Here is a 19,504-nt window from a genome sequence, read left to right as displayed (position 1 = left end):
ACTAAAACTTTGGATGAGAACCAACCAACAGGCGGGTTTCCGACTATTGACCATATATATACTATAAGACAAATTATGGAGAAATACAAAGAATATAACCTACCTTACTACTTAGCATTAGTTGATTATCACAAAGCATTCGATACTCTTAAACACGAAAGGATCTGGGAGGCACTGGAAAGCCAAGGAGTAAACAAAAAGTATATCCGGCTTATAATGCAAATTTATAAAAATATGTCCGGAAAAATAAAAACCGAAAGATTAGGACAACCATTTTACATTAAGAGAGGTGTAAGACAGGGTGACCCTTTATCACCAAAACTATTTTCTGCGACGCTCGAGCATGTTTTTCGACAGCTAGATTGGGAAACATATGGCATAAGTATAAACGGCAACTTGCTGAGCCATCTACGATTTGCGGACGATCTTATAATTATTTCAAATAAATCAAAACAACTACAGATTATGCTCAGTCAATTAACACACGAAAATAATAAAGTGGGACTACAAATCAATTTAACTAAAACCAAACTGATGACAAATCATTCAAAAATACCCATACACATCAACAACAATTCCATTGAATATGTAGACGAATATACATACATTGGCCAGGTAATATCTCCTAACAGCGACATGTCTAAAGAAATTCAAAACAGAGTGACTGTAGCTTGGAAGCGATACTGGTCTCTTAAAGTCATAACAAAAAACGGGTCTATTCCACTACCACTCAAAAGCAAAGTATTTAATACAAATATACTTCCGACTATGACGTATGGGTGTCAGACCTGGGCTTTAACTCAGAAGAACATCAAAAAACTGCAGACATGCCAACATAGTATGGAGAGAAGCATGCTACATGCTAAAAGAAAGGATAAAATAAAATTAAAAGATATTCGTATGAAAACAAAAGTAACGGATGTATCATACACAATTAAAAAATTAAAGTGGAAATGGATAGGTCATTTAATAAGAAGCAAAACAGAAAAATGGGCTATATTAGTAACTGAATGGTACCCTCGAGAGGGGAAAAGATTAAAAGGACGACCGTTCCAAAGGTGGGTAGACGATATAAAAGCTGTTGCAGGCTCTACGTGGAAGAGGAAATGCCACGACCGGAACTTATGGCAGGATTTGGGGGAGGCCTATGCGAAAGCAAAACAATCTTAGCCGATGTCAAATGAAAAGAAAAATGTACCTAAATATGAATTAAGGTTGTTAATAAAGGCTTCTTTATCTTTATCTTTATCTTTATTCTCACTGGAAAATGAGCTTGAATACGATTGATGTTAAAATGTATGCTATTTTAATTTTGTTGCACGTTTATCGCAAGTAGCTAATTAAATACAATATCTTATCTTATACCTTTAAACGAGCAACTTTTGTATATATATAATCTGAATCTCGGGAACGTGTCCAACGATTTTCATAAAATTTAGTATACAGGGGATTTCGGGGGCGATAAATCGATCGATAATCGATAAATCGATCGATTTTACTGGTGGTAGGACCTCTTGTGAGTCCGCACGGGTAGGTATCACCGCCCCGCCTATTTCTGCCGTGAAGCAGTAATGCGTTTCAGTTTGAAGGGTGGGGCAGCCGTTGTGACTATACTGAGACCTTAGAACTATATCTCAAGGTGTGTGGCGCATTTACGTTGTAGATGTCTATGGGCTCCAGTAACCACGTAACATCAGGTGCGCTGTGAGCTCGTCCACACAGCTAAGCAATAAATAAAAAAAAGCTACGATTTATATTCAGAAAATGTTGTTTTATTCGTGTTTTCAATAATCAACTCTTCCCGACATCTATTGGCGAATAATAATACTATTTTTCATAATTTCAACTAACTGCTTTAAAGACACAATAACACTAAAGCTATTTCAGCAGATGGCGTTGTTAAGCCACTTATCAAAAAAAAAAAAAACGAGCAAAGCTCGGTCATCGTCTAGTAATAATAGTAATAATATAACTGTCATTTCAAATATTATAATATTTTAATTAAAGGTAAAAATCATATTGATTAGCCAATCAGAATTATAACGGCAATGATTTTACGGAAACGTTTCAACATTTCGATCTCAATCTAAAATGTTTTGAAACTGATCTTTATCTGGATGTCATCTTGACAACGGTCACTCGATTTTGTATTCTAATTCCTGGAAATAAGACCGTTAAGATTGACGAAAACAAATCATAAATTGTACCTATTAATAATTAAAATTATGATCTATATAGACTTAATATTTATAATTATGTCTGTCAATGAGATTAAACTATAAATAGTTACGGTTTTTACGAAAAACAACAGAGTGTCGTGTGTAGATTCTGTGTCAACAGTTTTGTAGGTGAGTTGCATGCCGTGTCCTCGTCGCAAAAGTAGGAAACGACTTGTCGTTGCCGAGTGTTGTGGCATCGATGCTCGGCGACGACGAGTCGTGGAAGGCGATGCTCGACTTCTGCGAGTGCACCATCTCGCAGAAGGAGGCGGCGGGGCGCGTGAGAGACGCACAATCCCGTCGCCGTCGAGCGGGGGCCAGGGAGGCGGATCTCGCCCAAGCCCTGGCCCTCTAAGTGTTTCGGGTCCCCCCTCACATGTCGGTCTGGGGACCGGCGAGGGGGGCCTAAGAAGACGACGTGCAAGCTGCTCTGCACGCGTTTTACGCAAGAGCATCCGGGTGATGGAAGGCCGGCTATCCTCGACCCACGCTGGTTCTGGTCCAGCGGGGTATTCCGTAGGATAGCTCACTCTAACCGGCGCCATCTAGGCGGGCTTCGGATAGCCTGCCGACCGAGAGGGCTGGTGGTCGTGGCGCCGACGACCGCCGGTCCGGCGTCCCGAGGGGGAGGGTGATGGGAGAGATGTGCTCCGCACTAAACGCTTCACTTTCCCCCCTTTGCCTCTTCATGAGTTCTGTCTCATGCGAGGTTTGGACGTTGGTTGTTGAGCGACAGGAGGTTTTAGTCAGTTCGACTCTGACATGCTCCGCCCTCTATCCCCAGTGGAGGGCGGAAGTCCGGCGATTTCCTCCTGACCAAAAAAAAAAAAAAATAAAAAAAAAAAAAAAAAATAGGTGAGTTGCATTCGTCAAATTCTAATCGAAAAAACAATCTATCCTAATATATAAATCTAGTGGTTTTTACGGATGTTCCGTTATAACTACTGAACCATGCATCCGATTGACTTGAAACTCGGTATCCATGTAGAAAATACATGTTCTTAATGGATAGGCTAATATTTATATGAGTGTTGGACTCCCTACACCAGTTGCGGGGGCATTAATGATGAGAATATCTGTGGGGGTGAGAAATAATAATGTTAATTTTAAATGCCCAGCGAAGCGGACGGGTACAGCTAGTGATATCATAATTATCTATTTTATTTGTTTGTTTGTTTAATTGTGTGAATAATTCGCAGTTGTTGTTGTCTTTTGAGACGATTTCATGCGCTATTTTTTTATAGAAAATACGTGCTTTTAATGTTCATCTGAAGTTTGACCTTTTTTCTATATCTATTCGTTAGTAGCCTATATGGCCTGTACGAGCCTGTACATGCTCAGTTTTATGATATTTTAAAGATTTAAAGAATCACGGACTTACCGCCAACTGCTCAAAGATTTCACGACTCGTTTTTCAAATGTTGCACAAACTGCGGCAACACGTAGCGCTAGTGTCGCGCTCAGTAGATTGCGCGGGTACCGGGCAAGTTGGCGGGAGATTTCAAAATGTGAACCCCAAAATCGAACATGGCCATTCCAGCTACGCTCGGACGTGTAGTTGAGCTTACGGGCTCAACCTGAGAGAATTTACTAACACTAGCCCTAGCAAGAGCATTGCTTCGCAGATCTACTACAGGGTCAGAATCGCGATTCACTGAAAAAATCCGGCTAGAACCTCAGTGAGCTGTGTACGGGAAATTTGAACCTAAGCAAAGTTGTCTTTAAGGTTTAATCTCGCTTTACTATTTTCATTTATTTATTTCTGGTGTCTCGAATGTTTTACAGTTTTCGTGATCGCAGACGACAAATCATTTATCGTAATTTAAATATTATGTTAGTTACATTAGAACTTATTTTACTTTAGATAGATAAGATTTGGTTATAACCGAAACGTCAGAAACAATAAAATAAACCCAGCAATACGCCCGAGATTAAACCGTTAAAGTGGCTTTAATTACGTAATTAGTTAAGTTAGAAAAAGGAAGTAAATGCTAGCGGTTTTTTTTTTAAATGCGATCCATGTTGACTCAAATTCAATTCAAATTCAAAATCATTTATTTTAACTTAGATGTCAGCATAACACACTTGTTGAATGTCAAAATATAAATAGCAATGTTAACTCTACCACCGGTTCCAAAAAAAGCCACAGTCCTGAGAAGAACCGGCGAAACAAACTCAGCGGGCTCTTTTTTTGTTTTCTCTAAAAAAAATTTTTTTTAAATAACTAAATATATTTACAATATACGAAAAAACAAGTCAAAAAATACAATTCAAAAAATAATAATAATGAAAAATGAAAAGGCCAATAGCGAACGCCTCATTCCCACGTAGTGCCATCTAGTAAATAATCCTTAACTTTATAATATGCCTTGTTGCACAAACGTTCCTTGACAGTTTTCTTAAATCTATGAACAGGTAGTAATTGAACGTTTTGTGGGATCTTGTTGAAAAGTTGTACACCTAGCCCCCTAAAAGAGTTGCTTATTTTCTTAATTCGAGCAGCCGGCAACGACTGATACCTAACTTAAAAAAATTGTCATTCCTAACACGTTTTTCTGCCAAGGAGTTCGACTTTGTATAAACGATATGTCATTAAATCTATTAAAACCAGTGATCTCCCAACAACAATTATTCTAACATTGGATACATTTTGTATGCAACTTGAACGCTGGTTTAATTTAATAAGATATTAAAATACGCTGTTCGATAATGTATTCAGGATCGGTTCTAAATATGGATTCCTTGGTCTCCATTGAACGCGGCTTACAAAGTGGGTTCGTCTTACATTGCGTGCTCAAGAAATAGCATCTCACGAAAACTACAAGTACCTATCTATGTACTTAATACTAATAACGATAAAAGTGTAGCCGCATGAATCTTGAATACTGCTAAAAATAATACTACCATTATAATATACTAGAATTGAGACTGATGTTACTCAATTTGGATGATTACTGCATCATTTTGTGATGTCAACGGACTCCGGAAACAACTGAACATGCGGTGGGAAGTGAGCACGTTCACCAAACAACTCCAAAAAGCACACGTCATTATGGATCCTCCCGACCCATTAACGGTGCTTTTAGGTACCACAATCTCTGGTCACCGTTCTTGTCGAACTCGTCGCTTGCGACGAAGGACTCGGCGAGTGAACTAATCCATAGGCACAGCCCACTGATTTTCTCGCCGGATCTTCTCAGTGGGTCGCATTTCCGATCCGGTGGTAGATTTTGCGAAGCACTGCTCTTGCTAGGATCAGTGTTAGCAACACACCCGGTTTGAGCCCCATGAGCTTACCTACACGTCGAGGAGAAGCTGATATAGCCTCTCAAGGCTATCATCATAGGTAGGGGAAAAAGGGCCTTTCTAATTTCAAAGCAAATTTTCTAATTGCCAAATATTTTTATTATTAGTCCTGTTTCCAATCAACATTATGATATATGAATCGTACAGTCCGTACACTTCCAAAGATAACGATCCCGTAATTGTTCATAATTACGGGATTGTTCATAATTGTTCATAATTCAAAAACGCTTCCATACATTGTAACAGAAGAATACGTACATACATACGTCCATACATCTCCATACTTATCTGTAAGAAACGACCGGGAATCGAACAGCTATCCATAATCAAGATCTAAGCAAAACCGTTCCATATTTTTAAGTAGTCTATACTAATATATAAATCTACAGTGGTTTTTACGGATGTTCCGTTATAAATACTGAACCATGCATCCGATTGACTTGAAACTTGGTATCCATCTAGAAAATACATGTACTTAATGGATAGGTTAATATTTATATGAGTGTTGGACTCCTTAATGATAATGACAATAAATAATAATGTTAATTTTAAATACGCAGCGAAGAGGGCGAGTACGGCTAGTAATTAATAATTCTCGAGCCTTATCTTAGAAATGAACAAGCTGCCGCAAGCTAATAATATATAGAGCCTATAATTTTATTGCAATTTTCGATCAAACTAGATTGCATTATAAAGCAGACCCGCTGTATTTCTCGCTCATTTTTTTGTCTAGCCCGTATCGATTCTGTTGTATTAATCTGTACACGATTTCTCGAATCAAATTCTCGAAATTTCTCGAAAACAAAACGTTCGTATTCGTTTCTTGTTCTGAATTAGTGCAAAATATGAATAATTACGCCTTTTTTTGACGTGATAACATCTGATACATCGATGAACACCGGCTGCATGCACGAAAAAGTGTCACGTTCCGCTCAGAGCTTGAGCGTGCAAACGAGAACGTTGGCTTGTGACACATTTCTCTCTTCTTGCGTGACGTCACGTAAGGCTATCGTCCGTAATCTGACTTTAGAGATAATTATTTTTTTTAAGTTCCAAAAATCAATTGTAAACAAGGCTTCATAATTTATACGAGACGACGAAATTCGCGTTTTACTAGCTTGACCCTGTATCTATCTGTGACAAGTTCTTTCGACGTAATTAGGAGCTTTGAGACGTACAATACAAAAATATTTTTGAAGTGAAAACTTCTTTAGAATCGTTGTGATTTAAAACCGGATGCAACGGAAAAAACGACAGGTAAGAGACACAAATACAAAAATGTGTAGGATGAAGCCAGCAAAGAATGAGACAGAAATATACATACTATTTAATACAGCGCCATCTGTGAGATTTTTTAATACTAACGTGTGTATGAAAGCTCTTGTAGTGAATTTTAATTTAGGATTATACGTGAAATCAAAATATCAATTCACAGAGGGCGCTACCTTACAATTATTTACTAATGACAAAATTTTACATATACTTAAGACGTTTAGGATAATTGTATTTTAATTTTGGAAGGTTTCACTTCTACCACGTGTGAATTGCACACATTTTGTTTTTTTTAATTTTGAGGTCATATATCGGCCATATCGAGGCCAAATAAACCGGATAAAAGTAAAACGATTTTAAATTTCAGTTCGACTTGTTATTTAAGCGTATTGTTATAGTTTCAAAGTTTGTATTTGTTCGTATTATACCAGATTGTTTTTGGTTATAATTTTTAATTAATTAATTTGGTACTGTATTTTTTCTGTTAGACAAAAATAAATATGACAAGAGGACCGGAGAAAAGTAATTACGGTGGGAAAGTTTTGAATTTTCATCACCTCGTTTTCTGGGTGGGAAACGCAAAAACCGTAAGTACCAATTACCAAGCCATTTGATATGTTTACCTCTTCTTAGATAATTATTAATTTTTAATACAACTTAATACAGATTGGGAATTCAAACAGTATCTAGTTTAGTCAAGCAATATAGTTTGTTGCTGGCAATGGGAATGCGTACACATGGCTCAGTTTAGTACTAATTTATCACGGAACACCATAGGAGCTATTTTTGTTATTGCCTTTGTAGACGAGCATACGGCCCACCCGATGGTGAGTGGTTACCGTCACTCATGAACCTCAGCAATGCCAGGGTCACAGCCAAGCCGCTGCCTACCTGCCTAAAAAAACATGAGACAAAAAGTCGAATTCTCTATTCTATTTTGTACAGTCTAATTTCCCAACCAAGATTTATTCAAATACACAAGTTTAACCGCCTATTCTTTCTTCGTTGAAATCATAAATAATAGTTTAAAAAAACTAACAAAATACGCTTTTATAGAAAATCCAACTAAAAGATAGAAAATAAATTTTAATAAATTTGAATTAAAAATAATGTAAGAAAAAAAGATTTGAAAAAATGATTTTCTATAAAAGCGTATTTTGTTAGTTTTTTTAAACTATTATTTATTTTTAATTTTTTTGTTGAATTTCAATCATTTCAATAATTTTTTATATTATATAATTTTTTTTATATTGTATTGTCATCGGTCCTTAGTAAGTATACCAAATTTCGAGTTAATCCGACGTTTTGAAAGGAGTCAAAATCATGTTCGAAGATTCCGTTACATACTAACATACATCTGAAGCTAATAAAAGCGTATTAAAAATGTGTTAAGTTAGTTATTTAATTCGAACGAATTTTGAATCAAATGAATCGCTCAGGATTTTTCTGGTTTCAGGCGTCGAGCTACTTCGTAACGAGATTCGGTTTTAAGCCGTTGGCCGTCCGTGAGCCGACCGACGAGAAACCAACAATTTCCTATGCCGTCACTTCGAATAAGGTAACCTATAATAAAATAATTGGGAACAATTCACACATGGTCGTCTGGCCTTAATTTAGGGTTTCCTGTGTTATCGATACCAAAGACTGACAAACATACTTTTAAAAGTTTAAAATATCTACATATCGCACCTTTAGAATTATAGAGAGACCCGACCCAAAAAATGTGTTTTTGGAAAACATCGAATAAAGTTTTCAAACCGAAAAGACGTAGAGGAAGGGGACGGAGTGAAAGAGACAAATGGATAAGTTTGTCCCTTTCTAAGCTACTTTTGGTCGTTTGATTATTAAGAGTCGCTGAAAAAGGTCGTTCTAGGTCCATTTTTGAATTAAATTCGAAATGCGTCTCTATAATTCTAAAAGTGCGATATATAGATAACACAGAGCAAGCATACCGGTTCATCACACAATGTTTTCCCGATATGGGAATCGAACCCACGACCCTCGACGCAACAGTCAGCGGCCATAACTACTCCACCAGCGAATCAATCATATATACCTTTTATTTATTTATTGCTTAGGTGGGTTGACGAGCTCACGGCCCACCTGATGATAAGTGGTTACTGGAGCCCATAGACATCTCCAACGAAAATGCTCCCACCTACCTTGTGATAATAGTTCTAAGGTCTCAGTTTTTACAGTATAATGACTGCCCCTCAAACCGAAACACATTAATAGGCAGGCAGAAATAGGCAGGGTAGGTACCACTACACGTGCGGACTCACAAGACGTCCCACCACCAGTATTTTGTTTTTATACCATATACAGTCAAACCTGGGTAAGTGAGAACTGGATAAGTGAGAAAACTCTATAAGTGAGAGTAATAGCCAGGACCCGTCATTTTAAGCTCCCAAAACCTCTATTAGCGAGAAACAGAAACCTCTGTAAAAGAGAGTCGTTTTTCTCATATGGACCTCCGTAAGTGAGACTGCTACTTATCTATACCTCTATAAGCGACAGTCGAGCTTTATTTATTTATATTATTTAGGAGGAACAAATGACAAAACAAATTACAAATTTAACATCTGCTATTTTATGACTCATTCTTAACTTTCATGGAACTTCCTACCGTTGTTTTTTTATTGTTTTCTCGTCAATATTGAACCTATTCTATGTCGTGGAACCAAATAACGTTGTTATTTTGTTGCATTATTTTTGAATGGACACGCGTCCTGTTTGTCGGACTTACTCAGTTTATCGTTTACAAATTGCGAAGGAAAATTCTGTTCTGTATCATGTCAAAACGGAAAATTAAAGTACTGTCTTTCAGTGATAAACTTAAAATAGTGAATGCGTTTGAATCCGGAAAATCGCGAAATGAAATTCAGAGGGTGCATTAGCGAGAAACTCGGGTTAGTGAGAAACCTCTATAAGCGAGAATGAGATTGTGCTCCCTTGAACTCTCGCTTATCCAGGTTTGACTGTATAAGCAATTTAGAACTATTAATGTAGATACAGTGAAAAAAAGCATATAAAAATAAACAAATAAATAGAAGTTCTTCATACAACGACCACTACTAATAATTTTTATACGTATTAAGTATGGCCGTTGAGAAAAAACAAACACACGCAAATACCAAATAACTTTCATTAAGGTAGCAACTTACCCTAAGATTAGACTTTGGTCCAATTAAAAATGGCGCCTATTCACATTTTATTATCTATGACAATTAACAGATAACCATAATATTCGAGTCACCTACAAAACCGGACAGTGAACTCGCTAGCAGCTTAAGTAGCCGCGGAGACTTCGTGAAGGATGTGGCATTTGAAGTTCACAATCTCGACGAGCTGGTTCGAAGGGCCATAGAAGGGGGAGCCGAAATAATTAAAACAACAACACAAATTGAAGACAACGATGGTGTCTTGAAATACGCCATTTTGAAAACGGTAAAGTATAATTTTTCACATTCGCAATAAAATGTCGTCGTGGCCCAAAGGATAAGACGTCCGGTGTATTCGTGTTGACCGATGCACCGGTGTTCGAATCCCGCAGGCGGGTACCAATTTTTCTAATGAAATACGTACTTAACAAATGATCACGATTGACTTCCACGGGGAAGGAAGAACATCGTGTAATAAAAATCAAACCCGCAAAATTATAATTTTGCGTAATTACTGGTGGTAGGACCTCTTATGAGTCCGCGCAGATAGGACCACCATCCTGCCTATTTCTGCCGTGAAGCACTAATGCGTTTCGGTTTGAAGGGTGGGGTAGCCGTTGTAACTATACTTGAGACCTTAGAACTTATATCTCAAGGTGGATGGCGCATTTACGTCGTAGATGTCTATGGGCTCCAGTAACCACTTCACACCAGGTGGGCTGTGAGCTCGTCTACCCACTTAAGCAATAAAAAAATAAAAAAATACTAAAAACAAAAAAAACTGTTTTCGTTTAAGTATGGAGAGAACACACATACGTTAATTGATCGGAGCAGATATAACGGTATCTTGTTGCCTGGATTCGTAGCCGTTGAAGATGATCCACTGACAGCGATGTTGTGAGTATTATTTACTACTACGAGTAGGTATATTCGATATTCACGCTAAAGCTCTAATCCAAGTTAAAAACGTAGTCAAAAGTCCGACTTAAATTCAAAAATCTTTCCATAGGTAATTCTCCTCCGATGACTATTTCTACATTATATGAATAAATCATGTTTTTAAGCAATTAAAATAGATTTATTATTCCTATAAAATATTCACTTTAAACTATACATCAGACATCTTATTATGTCAATACATATTAGATAATCGTTGTGTTGTGATAGTTTACGGTTAGCTCGTGTTTTGGCCAAAAATGACGTCACATAATGAAGGTACAGCTGAAAGTAAGGTTTACACAGTATTATGACAGTTCTGCCATTTCGTTTTTTTTTTCTACCTATTCGCTGGTAGCCTAAGAGGCTACTACAGCTACGTGCGGGTAAGTGAGCTCATGGGCTCAACCTGAGAGAATTTGCTAACACTAGCAAGAGCAGTGCTTCGCAGAATTTACCATCGCATCGGAATCGCGATTCACTGAGAAGATTCGGCGAGAAACTCAGTGGGTTGTATCTAAGGGTTAGTTCACTCGTCGAACTCTTCGTCGTAATCTCGAAATACTCGAAAAGCCTTTAATGAGAGAAAATACGGGGGATACAGCAAGACATAATATTTCGGACGACGCGACGGCGACTTCGCGTTGCCCTGTCGCCTGAGTCGGATAATAATAATTCGACGCTTGAAAGGCAAACGTGACTAAGCGACAATAACTGCTTTGTACATAAATGATAGGCAATAACCATATTCGATGCGCAAAAAATATATATTTCTAGGTCTATTAAAATAATTTCAATCCTACAGCTAGATTCGTTAAAATATAATTTTTTCAGGTAGTTCTCAGGTATATTTTCAATAAATTTCAACTTTAAATTAGTCTACTGTAAAGTTCACGTCGATTATGTAATTTGGTTTGTAACTTAATTTTTTCTTGTCTCGCTTGAAGAGGGCGAATAAGCATTTTCTCCCGTTTAAATCCTTGAAACCGATAATCATATTTGGAATACATTACATACTAATCATAAACATTATATTTGCATGTTTTTAGACCCGAAACAAACCTTTTGTACATAGATCACGTTGAAGGAAATATGGCGGACGGCACTCTAGAAGATTCTGTCGCCTGGTACGAAAAGAATTTAAATATGCACCGGTGAGCTTATGAGTTTATTTTTAAAATGTTTATGCAGCAATAAATGATCTTAATATATAAGTTAAGCCTAAAGCTTACAATGACGGTTGTGGCGAGCCCAAATACTTTTAATCAGTTTGGTACATCGGTATAATTTTTGCAATATCCAATTAATAAATAGAAAATAATTTTTAATAAATTTGAATTCAAAATCAATCGAACAATTTTCTATAAAATCGTATTTTGTTAATTTTTTTTAAACTATTATTTATTTTTCATTAATAACTTTACTCTTAAAGTTAAGTTAGGTCAGTTATTTATTTTTACATGACGTTTAGCTATCGGTAAACCAGGTTGTGTTTTACGCTAAAGATCTGTCCAAAGTTAATGTACAGATAAATTACTTTTCTAAACTAATATTTGCGAACCAGTGTAAAACAGTACAAAGAAATAAAAAACAGGACATTTTTGGTTAACAAAAAAAAAGAACAGCGTCTTAAAAAACAGTACGAATGGTCACCGTAATGATTGCAGCCATTTTGTAACATTGAAAGAAGCCATAACACCAACATGCATCGCAGTGCTTTTTTGTAAATGTAATGTGTGTGCGTCAAAATATTGACAAATACTAACTACAGTAGTAAATATTTATCTGTAGATCCCGTCATAGGAATTGAGTGATATGAAGTAACTTTAGGTAGGTAGCTCATAGTTGTTAAAAGAATTCAAAAACTCTAAACCGAATGCGTGAAACAGCTTGAACATAAATTACACAACTCTACAAAAAAAATATAGTTCTTTGTCCTAATGTTTATACTAGGTTTTTCCGGTTAATTATTCACAAAAACGAAAATAAAATACATTTTTTTGGTATGAAGTTTGCTTTTGTAATAGTTATAGTAATAATACTCATTTTTCAATTTATTTATAAATTTTAATTAATTTTAAAACTTTCAAAAAAACCGCGCTAGGAGAGTGTAGTGTTCACGTTTACACGGTGCCACTAGATGGCACTCGAGTCATAAGCAACAATCAGGTGTTTTGTACAAGCCCAGAAAAACTTAAAATGTCACGAAAGTGTAAATACGATGCTGATGTATTTTGTTATGTGGTCAATTTATTAAAGTTCAAAAGCAAACTGTTTCATGCCATGTATTTTTTTTTCGTCTAATTACGATCTAAAATATCGAAACTTTATGCTTTGCAATCAAAGTCAAATTTGGTGTTGACCCGTGTTATACACTTTTTTTTTTTTTTTTTTTTTTATTGCGTAGATGGGTGGACGAGCTCACAGCCCACCTGATGTTAAGTGGTTACTGGAGCCCATAGACATCTACAACGTAGACGCGCCACCCATCTTGAGATACAAGTTCTAAAATCTCAGTATAGTACAACGGCTACCCCACCCTTCAAACCGAAACGCATTACTGCTTCACGGCAGAAATAAGCAGGGCGGTGGTACCTATCCGCGCGGACTCACAAGAGGTCCTACCACCAGTAAAAACTTATTATTGACAAAAATTTAAATCAACAACTATGAGCTTGGAGTGAAATGTGATGTTTATATTGGGTGCTAATTTTATCAGGTTCTGGTGCGTGGACTACAGCCACGATTTAGTGCCCTATTCCTGCATAAATTCTGCATCAGTAATAAATCAAGATGAAACTATATTGGTATGTACCTGTTTTCCAATGTTTTCGATATTGAAAATAAAGGTCACCCTTTGTGTAAGCTGTTACTCGCAATACCACTACACTACCGAAACCTAACACAATAAAATACCGAAGAAGAAGCTTGTTCTAACCCGAAAATAACGAAAGATTTATAGCCATAGATTATATCATTATACACTTAATATATTAAATAGCACTTCATATCAATTTATTATCTCTGAAAAGTATGACAACCGTCACGGCACTGCCATCTATTATTTATTTGCAACAATACAATTGTATCGTGCCTAAAAGATGGCGCTATCAAACTCTAAATTGGATATTTTCTTCATTGTTTATGTATATTATTCTTGATACAAGCGATTAACACGAAACCAATTATTTGACACCAGTTTATCAAAATCGTAATAATTAATCCCATAAGGTAGTTAGGATTCTACTTTCTATTTTAAGCAACAGCTAACAGCAAACTTGTCATTACAAATACACTTCATGAATTATTTGCTACATACACAAATATTAAAAAAAAAGGCCAATAGTATTAATAAGTTTATAAATCTCATAGATTACAAATGAACAATGTGAATGAAATTATAATATAAAATTATAATAGGTTAGGACCTACGAATAAATATTTATTCCTAGGTTAGGACATTTAAATGTGGAAAATAGTTCAATACAATTGTCAATAGATGCCGCTAAGTAAAAAGTGGTCAAAAATTGAATCGCGCTGACGAGATGTTACACTTTTGAATGACCTGAATTTTTCTCGACATGCATAGTATCGCTTCTCGGCCTTTTGGCTAAGATCAAAGTGTAGTATCTGTTCTTTTCAGCTTAATATCTGAAAGTTCCCGCATTGAGGGACCAGTATATTAAACTGATTTTTGTATAATGACGAGATGTTAGGGGCTCGCTCCACTCTCGTCACGGGTCGGCCTGGCATTGCAGTGCCGCTGGGATCGGCCCTCAGAAATTATGTGATGACTCTCTAAACTATTCTTAGACAATCTAGTATAGTATAATATTATTAGGCCCTAAGAAAGGTCTACCTGGTTTCGCACAATGCATTAGTAAAAATTAAAAATTATAATTAATTACACTATAATATTATTACCCTAAAATTTCGATCTCATGTACTCTCACAATGATAATTGATAACAGAAGCTTGTGTTTTTGTTATTTAATATTTTTTATGTAAATGTATCGTGTATGTATAGATATGTAATGTAATAATTTTGTATATAAATTTTTATCTACCTAATCTTTAGTAGTGTCAAGGGCCCAGTCCACTATACCGCTTTGATATGTAAACTCGCGGTCCTCAACGTAAGCTCTACACTAGCAATACCGACTGAGAAGATCCGGTGAGGAACTTAGAGGATTAATTTTAAATGAAAAAGTACAGAACACGAAAGATTTGGATAAAGTATTTAACTTAGACCAGAGTCTAGGCTCACAAAATAAGGAGTTTTCAATCTGAATCCTTACAGTTGTGATAGGTACAATCATGATCTTACGGTCTATATCAAATCTTCACTCTTGTGCAGACGAGAAGGGGTTCTTGACACGACGCGTATCGAATCGCTAAAGGTTTTTTACTCTGAAAACTGGTTGTTTGGTCAGCAAGCCTTAATGATTTACCATTTTTTCAGTTGTCTATGAACGAAGCAGCGAAAGGATTGCGGCCTTCGAGCAAAGCGTCAGAGTTCGTTAAAGCGCTCGGTACGTCTGGTGTTGAACACATAGCACTGTACACTGATGACATTGTAAATACTGTAAGTATCTACTATTCGTTTTTAGAGTATATTTTTATTTATTTATTTTCTTCTACCTAAGATGATAGCCTTGAGAGGTTATATCAGCGTAACCTAACAAGTAGGTGAGCTCACAGGGCTTCAAACCTGACGACGTTGCTAACACTTAACCTACCAAAAGCAGTGCTTCGCAGAATCTACCACCGGATCGGAAACGCGACCCACCGAGAAGATCCGCCGACAAACTCAGTGTACTGTGTCTGTGGGTTAATTTACTTGCCGAGCCCTTCGTCGCAAGCGACGGGTTCGGCGAGGACTGTGACCGGTACTTGAGAGAGGTACCTAAAAGCACGGTTAGTGGATCGGGAGGATCCGAAATGAGGTGTTTTGGGCGATGTCGACTGTTTACCATTCGATCTACCGGATCGGGAATGTAATTACCGGCGGCCACGACAAGAGGGTTTTCGTGTCGTGCCGCCTTAGAGTATCCGATAATGTAGACTTCCTTGTTTATCATACACGCATGCAATTTATATATTTCAGATGCAAAACTTAAAAAAACGCGGTGCCGAAATAATAACGTGGCCGTCAACATACTACGAGATAATCAGAGAAAAACTGACCAAGAGTACAGTGAAAGTCGCAGAGAGCCTAACCGCTCTGCAGGAGAATAATATCCTGATCGACTTCGATGAAAGAGGCTACATGCTGCAGGCCTTCACTAAGCACGTACAAGCCCGACCGACGGTTTTCATAGAAATTTTGCAGAGGAGAAACCATAGGGTTGAGTATTTTTACGATTTCTCTTAGTTTTACACGTGCTGTTATTTATGCTATCACCAACCTTGAGATATAAGGTCGAAGTTTTTTAAGCTATTGCATAGCTTTCATAGCGCGATTTGAGCGCGGCGACCGAATCAATAAATTCCGTAACGAAAGTAAAACCTAACGCCCGGCGGGGTGGTGATACCTACCTACCCGTGCGGACTCACAAGAGGTTCTACCACCAGTAGTCTGAATTATAATATCCTCACCTCATTTAATTTAAGGCCGTTTACGGCCAATACATATTTATAAATTTCATACATCGATTAGCCTCCATTTAAAGACAATATCAGCCCGTTATGTTTTGAACCCTGGCACCTGGTAAGCGTACACCGGATATTTTAATCATTAGGTCAGGCTTTAAATAAATTAATTGTGAAAAGCAATACATCTTATCTTATCTTTTTACCGGTGGTAGGACCTCTTTGTGAGTCCGCGCGGGTAGGTACCGCCCACTTGTCCTGGTGAAACCGAAAAAGCCTTCAGGCCACCAGTAACCCTTCAATCATAAAATAACAAGTTTATGTTTCGGAATTTGCTGTCTAAATCAATGCAATAAACCTTTAAAGTCATTTACGTTTTCAGGGATTCGGCGCTATGAATTACAAATGGGTTTTCGAAGCGATCGAGCGATTGGAAACCGCTAAAGATATTAAAAACGATGAAAGTAAGACGGACAAGTAATGACATAGAAAAAAATTAAAGAAAACCGAATAAAAGAAAAAAATAAAAAAAAACTCTGTTTCTTAACGCTTCAAAATATTAAAGCACAAATAAATTACTATATATATATAACACACATACGTATTTTAATTTAATTAATTTTAAGTCTCAATTCAAAAAAATTGACCGGTTCTATTTGATCGTGAAAGGCTGGTCCACTGAATATTAAGCATATTATTTTGTAATGTGTGTTGACGAGCTGAGATTCTAAATTATAAATGATGCATGCACAATAATGGTTTTAAATAAACGACACCTCTATTTAAATAAACGACACCTCTCTGTGGAACGGATTATTGAAATGGCCTGTGTAGAGCTTGAGCGATTCATTGTTGTAAGTGTGTACAGACCTCCTGATGCGTTATATGATTCTTTTGAAAATATTTTGGAAAATGTATTGCTAAAGCTTTCTGTCTCTAATAAACAAATTTTTGTATGTGGTGATTATAATATCAATCTTTTAGAAAACACAAATACCACTATTAGATTCAGAACATTGTTAAAGTCATATAACCTCCCAAACTTATTTCTAGAGCCTACTAGGACAACGACCACATCGGCAACATGTTTAGATAACATATTTACAAATGTAACACCGATTAACAAAAAAATTATTAATCAATTAACATCAGACCATAGTGGACAATTTGTGTCTTTTGAATCTATTATGAATTCTAAAGATAAAAATACTCTTGTGATTGTTCCTATTAATAAAAAACGAATTGAGAAGTTTAGAAATAATATTAAGCAAGAACATTCAGAAATTATTTATATAACAAAAACCCAAAGGGGATGGCCCATTTTCGGCCCAAAGCGGACAATAGATTATAGAAAAAATACTTAGTGCATTAATTTTGTCATAAATAAATATGCATTTACTTTCTTGCAAATAAGCGCCACTATAGTTTACAATAAGTAGTTTAAAAAAAGTAACTCTATTGAAAAAACAAGGATTTTTATTTTTGCTGGAAAAATATTGCCAGCTTCAAATCCTTTTACGTATGAAGTAAATATTTTGAGTATATAAATAAAACATATAAATAAATCATTTTAAGTATTATCATTAATCAAACGATTTTAATGGATTTTATGCACATAAAATAACATCGAAGACATACCCATTAGACTTTAACTTGTAACTATACTTGAGACCTTAGAACCTATATCTCAAGGTGGGTGGCGCATTTACGTTGTAGATGTATGTGGGCTCGAGTAACCACTTAGCAACACCAGGGTGGCTGTGAGCTCGCCCACCCATCTCATCATCATCATCATCATTTCAGCCTATCGCCGTCCACTGCTGAACATAGGCCTCTCCAATAGATTTCCAGTGCGACCGGTCCATTGCCACCTGTATCCAACGAGACCCAGCGCTTTTTACTAGGTCGTCGGTCCATCTAGTAGGTGGCCGTCCCACACTGCGCTTGTCAGTACGTGGTCGCCACTCCAGGATCTTTCTAAGCAATAAAAAAAACTTTACTAGTATTGTTATTTAAATATGTACAACTAAAACAAAAACATAAAAAATAATGTGTACTCGTAAAAAAATGATTAAGATATAAATCAATTATCGGTTATTTAAAAAATAATCGATATATGAATTTCATGTAATTATTTTTCTTTATACTGACAACACTGAATTTAATCTGACTGACTGACACTTCGCTTGCTGCTTGTGGTGTTGTGCTTGCGTACAAAATGGATGTGTTTTGATTTTTCTTCGATTTATTTTACTTTTATCAATAACGTTTCATACTACGACTAAAAAACATTGTGTGAATTGTGGTTTTACCCTGACCGAGATTTAAAACCGTGTATATGCTCTCCTTTGCTATTTTTAGATGATACTAATTGTGTATGAAGATGAAGAAAATATAGATATTTAAAGAATTAAGTGTGTTTTTATACCCTATTGGATAAAAATAAATTAGGAACATCTTAAACATTAAGAAAAGAAAAGTTCTTGAAGTATCTCACAATCCGACACTTATTTATATAGAAAATTAACCTCAAAACGAGTTTTTATTTTTATTATATTTTTTATAATAGTGGCGTCAATTTCAATATATTTTTTAGATATCCAATACATTTAAGAATTTGAATCAGTACATTTTTATAGTAATATTTGATGTCCATCTTGGGCCTAGCACACTATGGAGAGTGGGCAATCCCCTTTATCATACCAGAATATGTTTGAGAGAATTAATATGGTCTTTACTGATGTATTTATTCCTAAAACTGTAACATTAAAAAACAAAACGGTGTTCAGCGAGTGGGCCACCACCGGAGTGTACAAAAGTAGAAAAAAATTGTATGATCTTTACTCTGAAAAAGCTTATAATAATGATGAAACATTTCATCAATATGTCAGGAACTATTCCAAACTATTTAGAAAAGTTTGATTTAATCAAAAATGCCCCTGACAAGATAAAGATGACTTGGAACATCATTGGTAGAGAAAGTGGAAAAGTCAGAAATAGCCATCAAGAATTCTCGTT

General features: G+C 36.2%; 1 protein-coding gene and 1 non-coding gene across 2 annotated transcripts; both read left to right on the top strand.

The window, feature by feature from the left end:
* The first annotated feature begins 7,238 nt into the window (after positions 1-7,238).
* On the top strand, positions 7,239-17,010 carry LOC149502451 (4-hydroxyphenylpyruvate dioxygenase). Its single transcript, XM_089729439.1, has 9 exons — positions 7,239-7,384; positions 8,254-8,355; positions 10,032-10,244; positions 10,755-10,855; positions 11,944-12,048; positions 13,614-13,701; positions 15,357-15,479; positions 16,002-16,241; positions 16,869-17,010. Exons 1-9 carry the CDS (start codon positions 7,298-7,300, stop codon positions 16,965-16,967), a joined length of 1,158 nt encoding a protein of 385 aa, XP_089585565.1. The 5' UTR covers positions 7,239-7,297; the 3' UTR covers positions 16,968-17,010.
* Positions 14,485-14,677, top strand: LOC149502452 (U2 spliceosomal RNA). Its single transcript, XR_016323502.1, has one exon. It is a non-coding gene; the product is annotated as a U2 spliceosomal RNA (small nuclear RNA).
* Positions 17,011-19,504: the final 2,494 nt, after the last annotated feature.

Source organism: Bombyx mandarina, chromosome 08, assembly GCF_030267445.1.
Source record: "Bombyx mandarina strain Sakado chromosome 08, ASM3026744v2".
In the NCBI taxonomy this organism is placed as follows: domain Eukaryota; kingdom Metazoa; phylum Arthropoda; class Insecta; order Lepidoptera; family Bombycidae; genus Bombyx; species Bombyx mandarina.
This window is presented reverse-complemented; position numbering and strand designations above follow the sequence as displayed.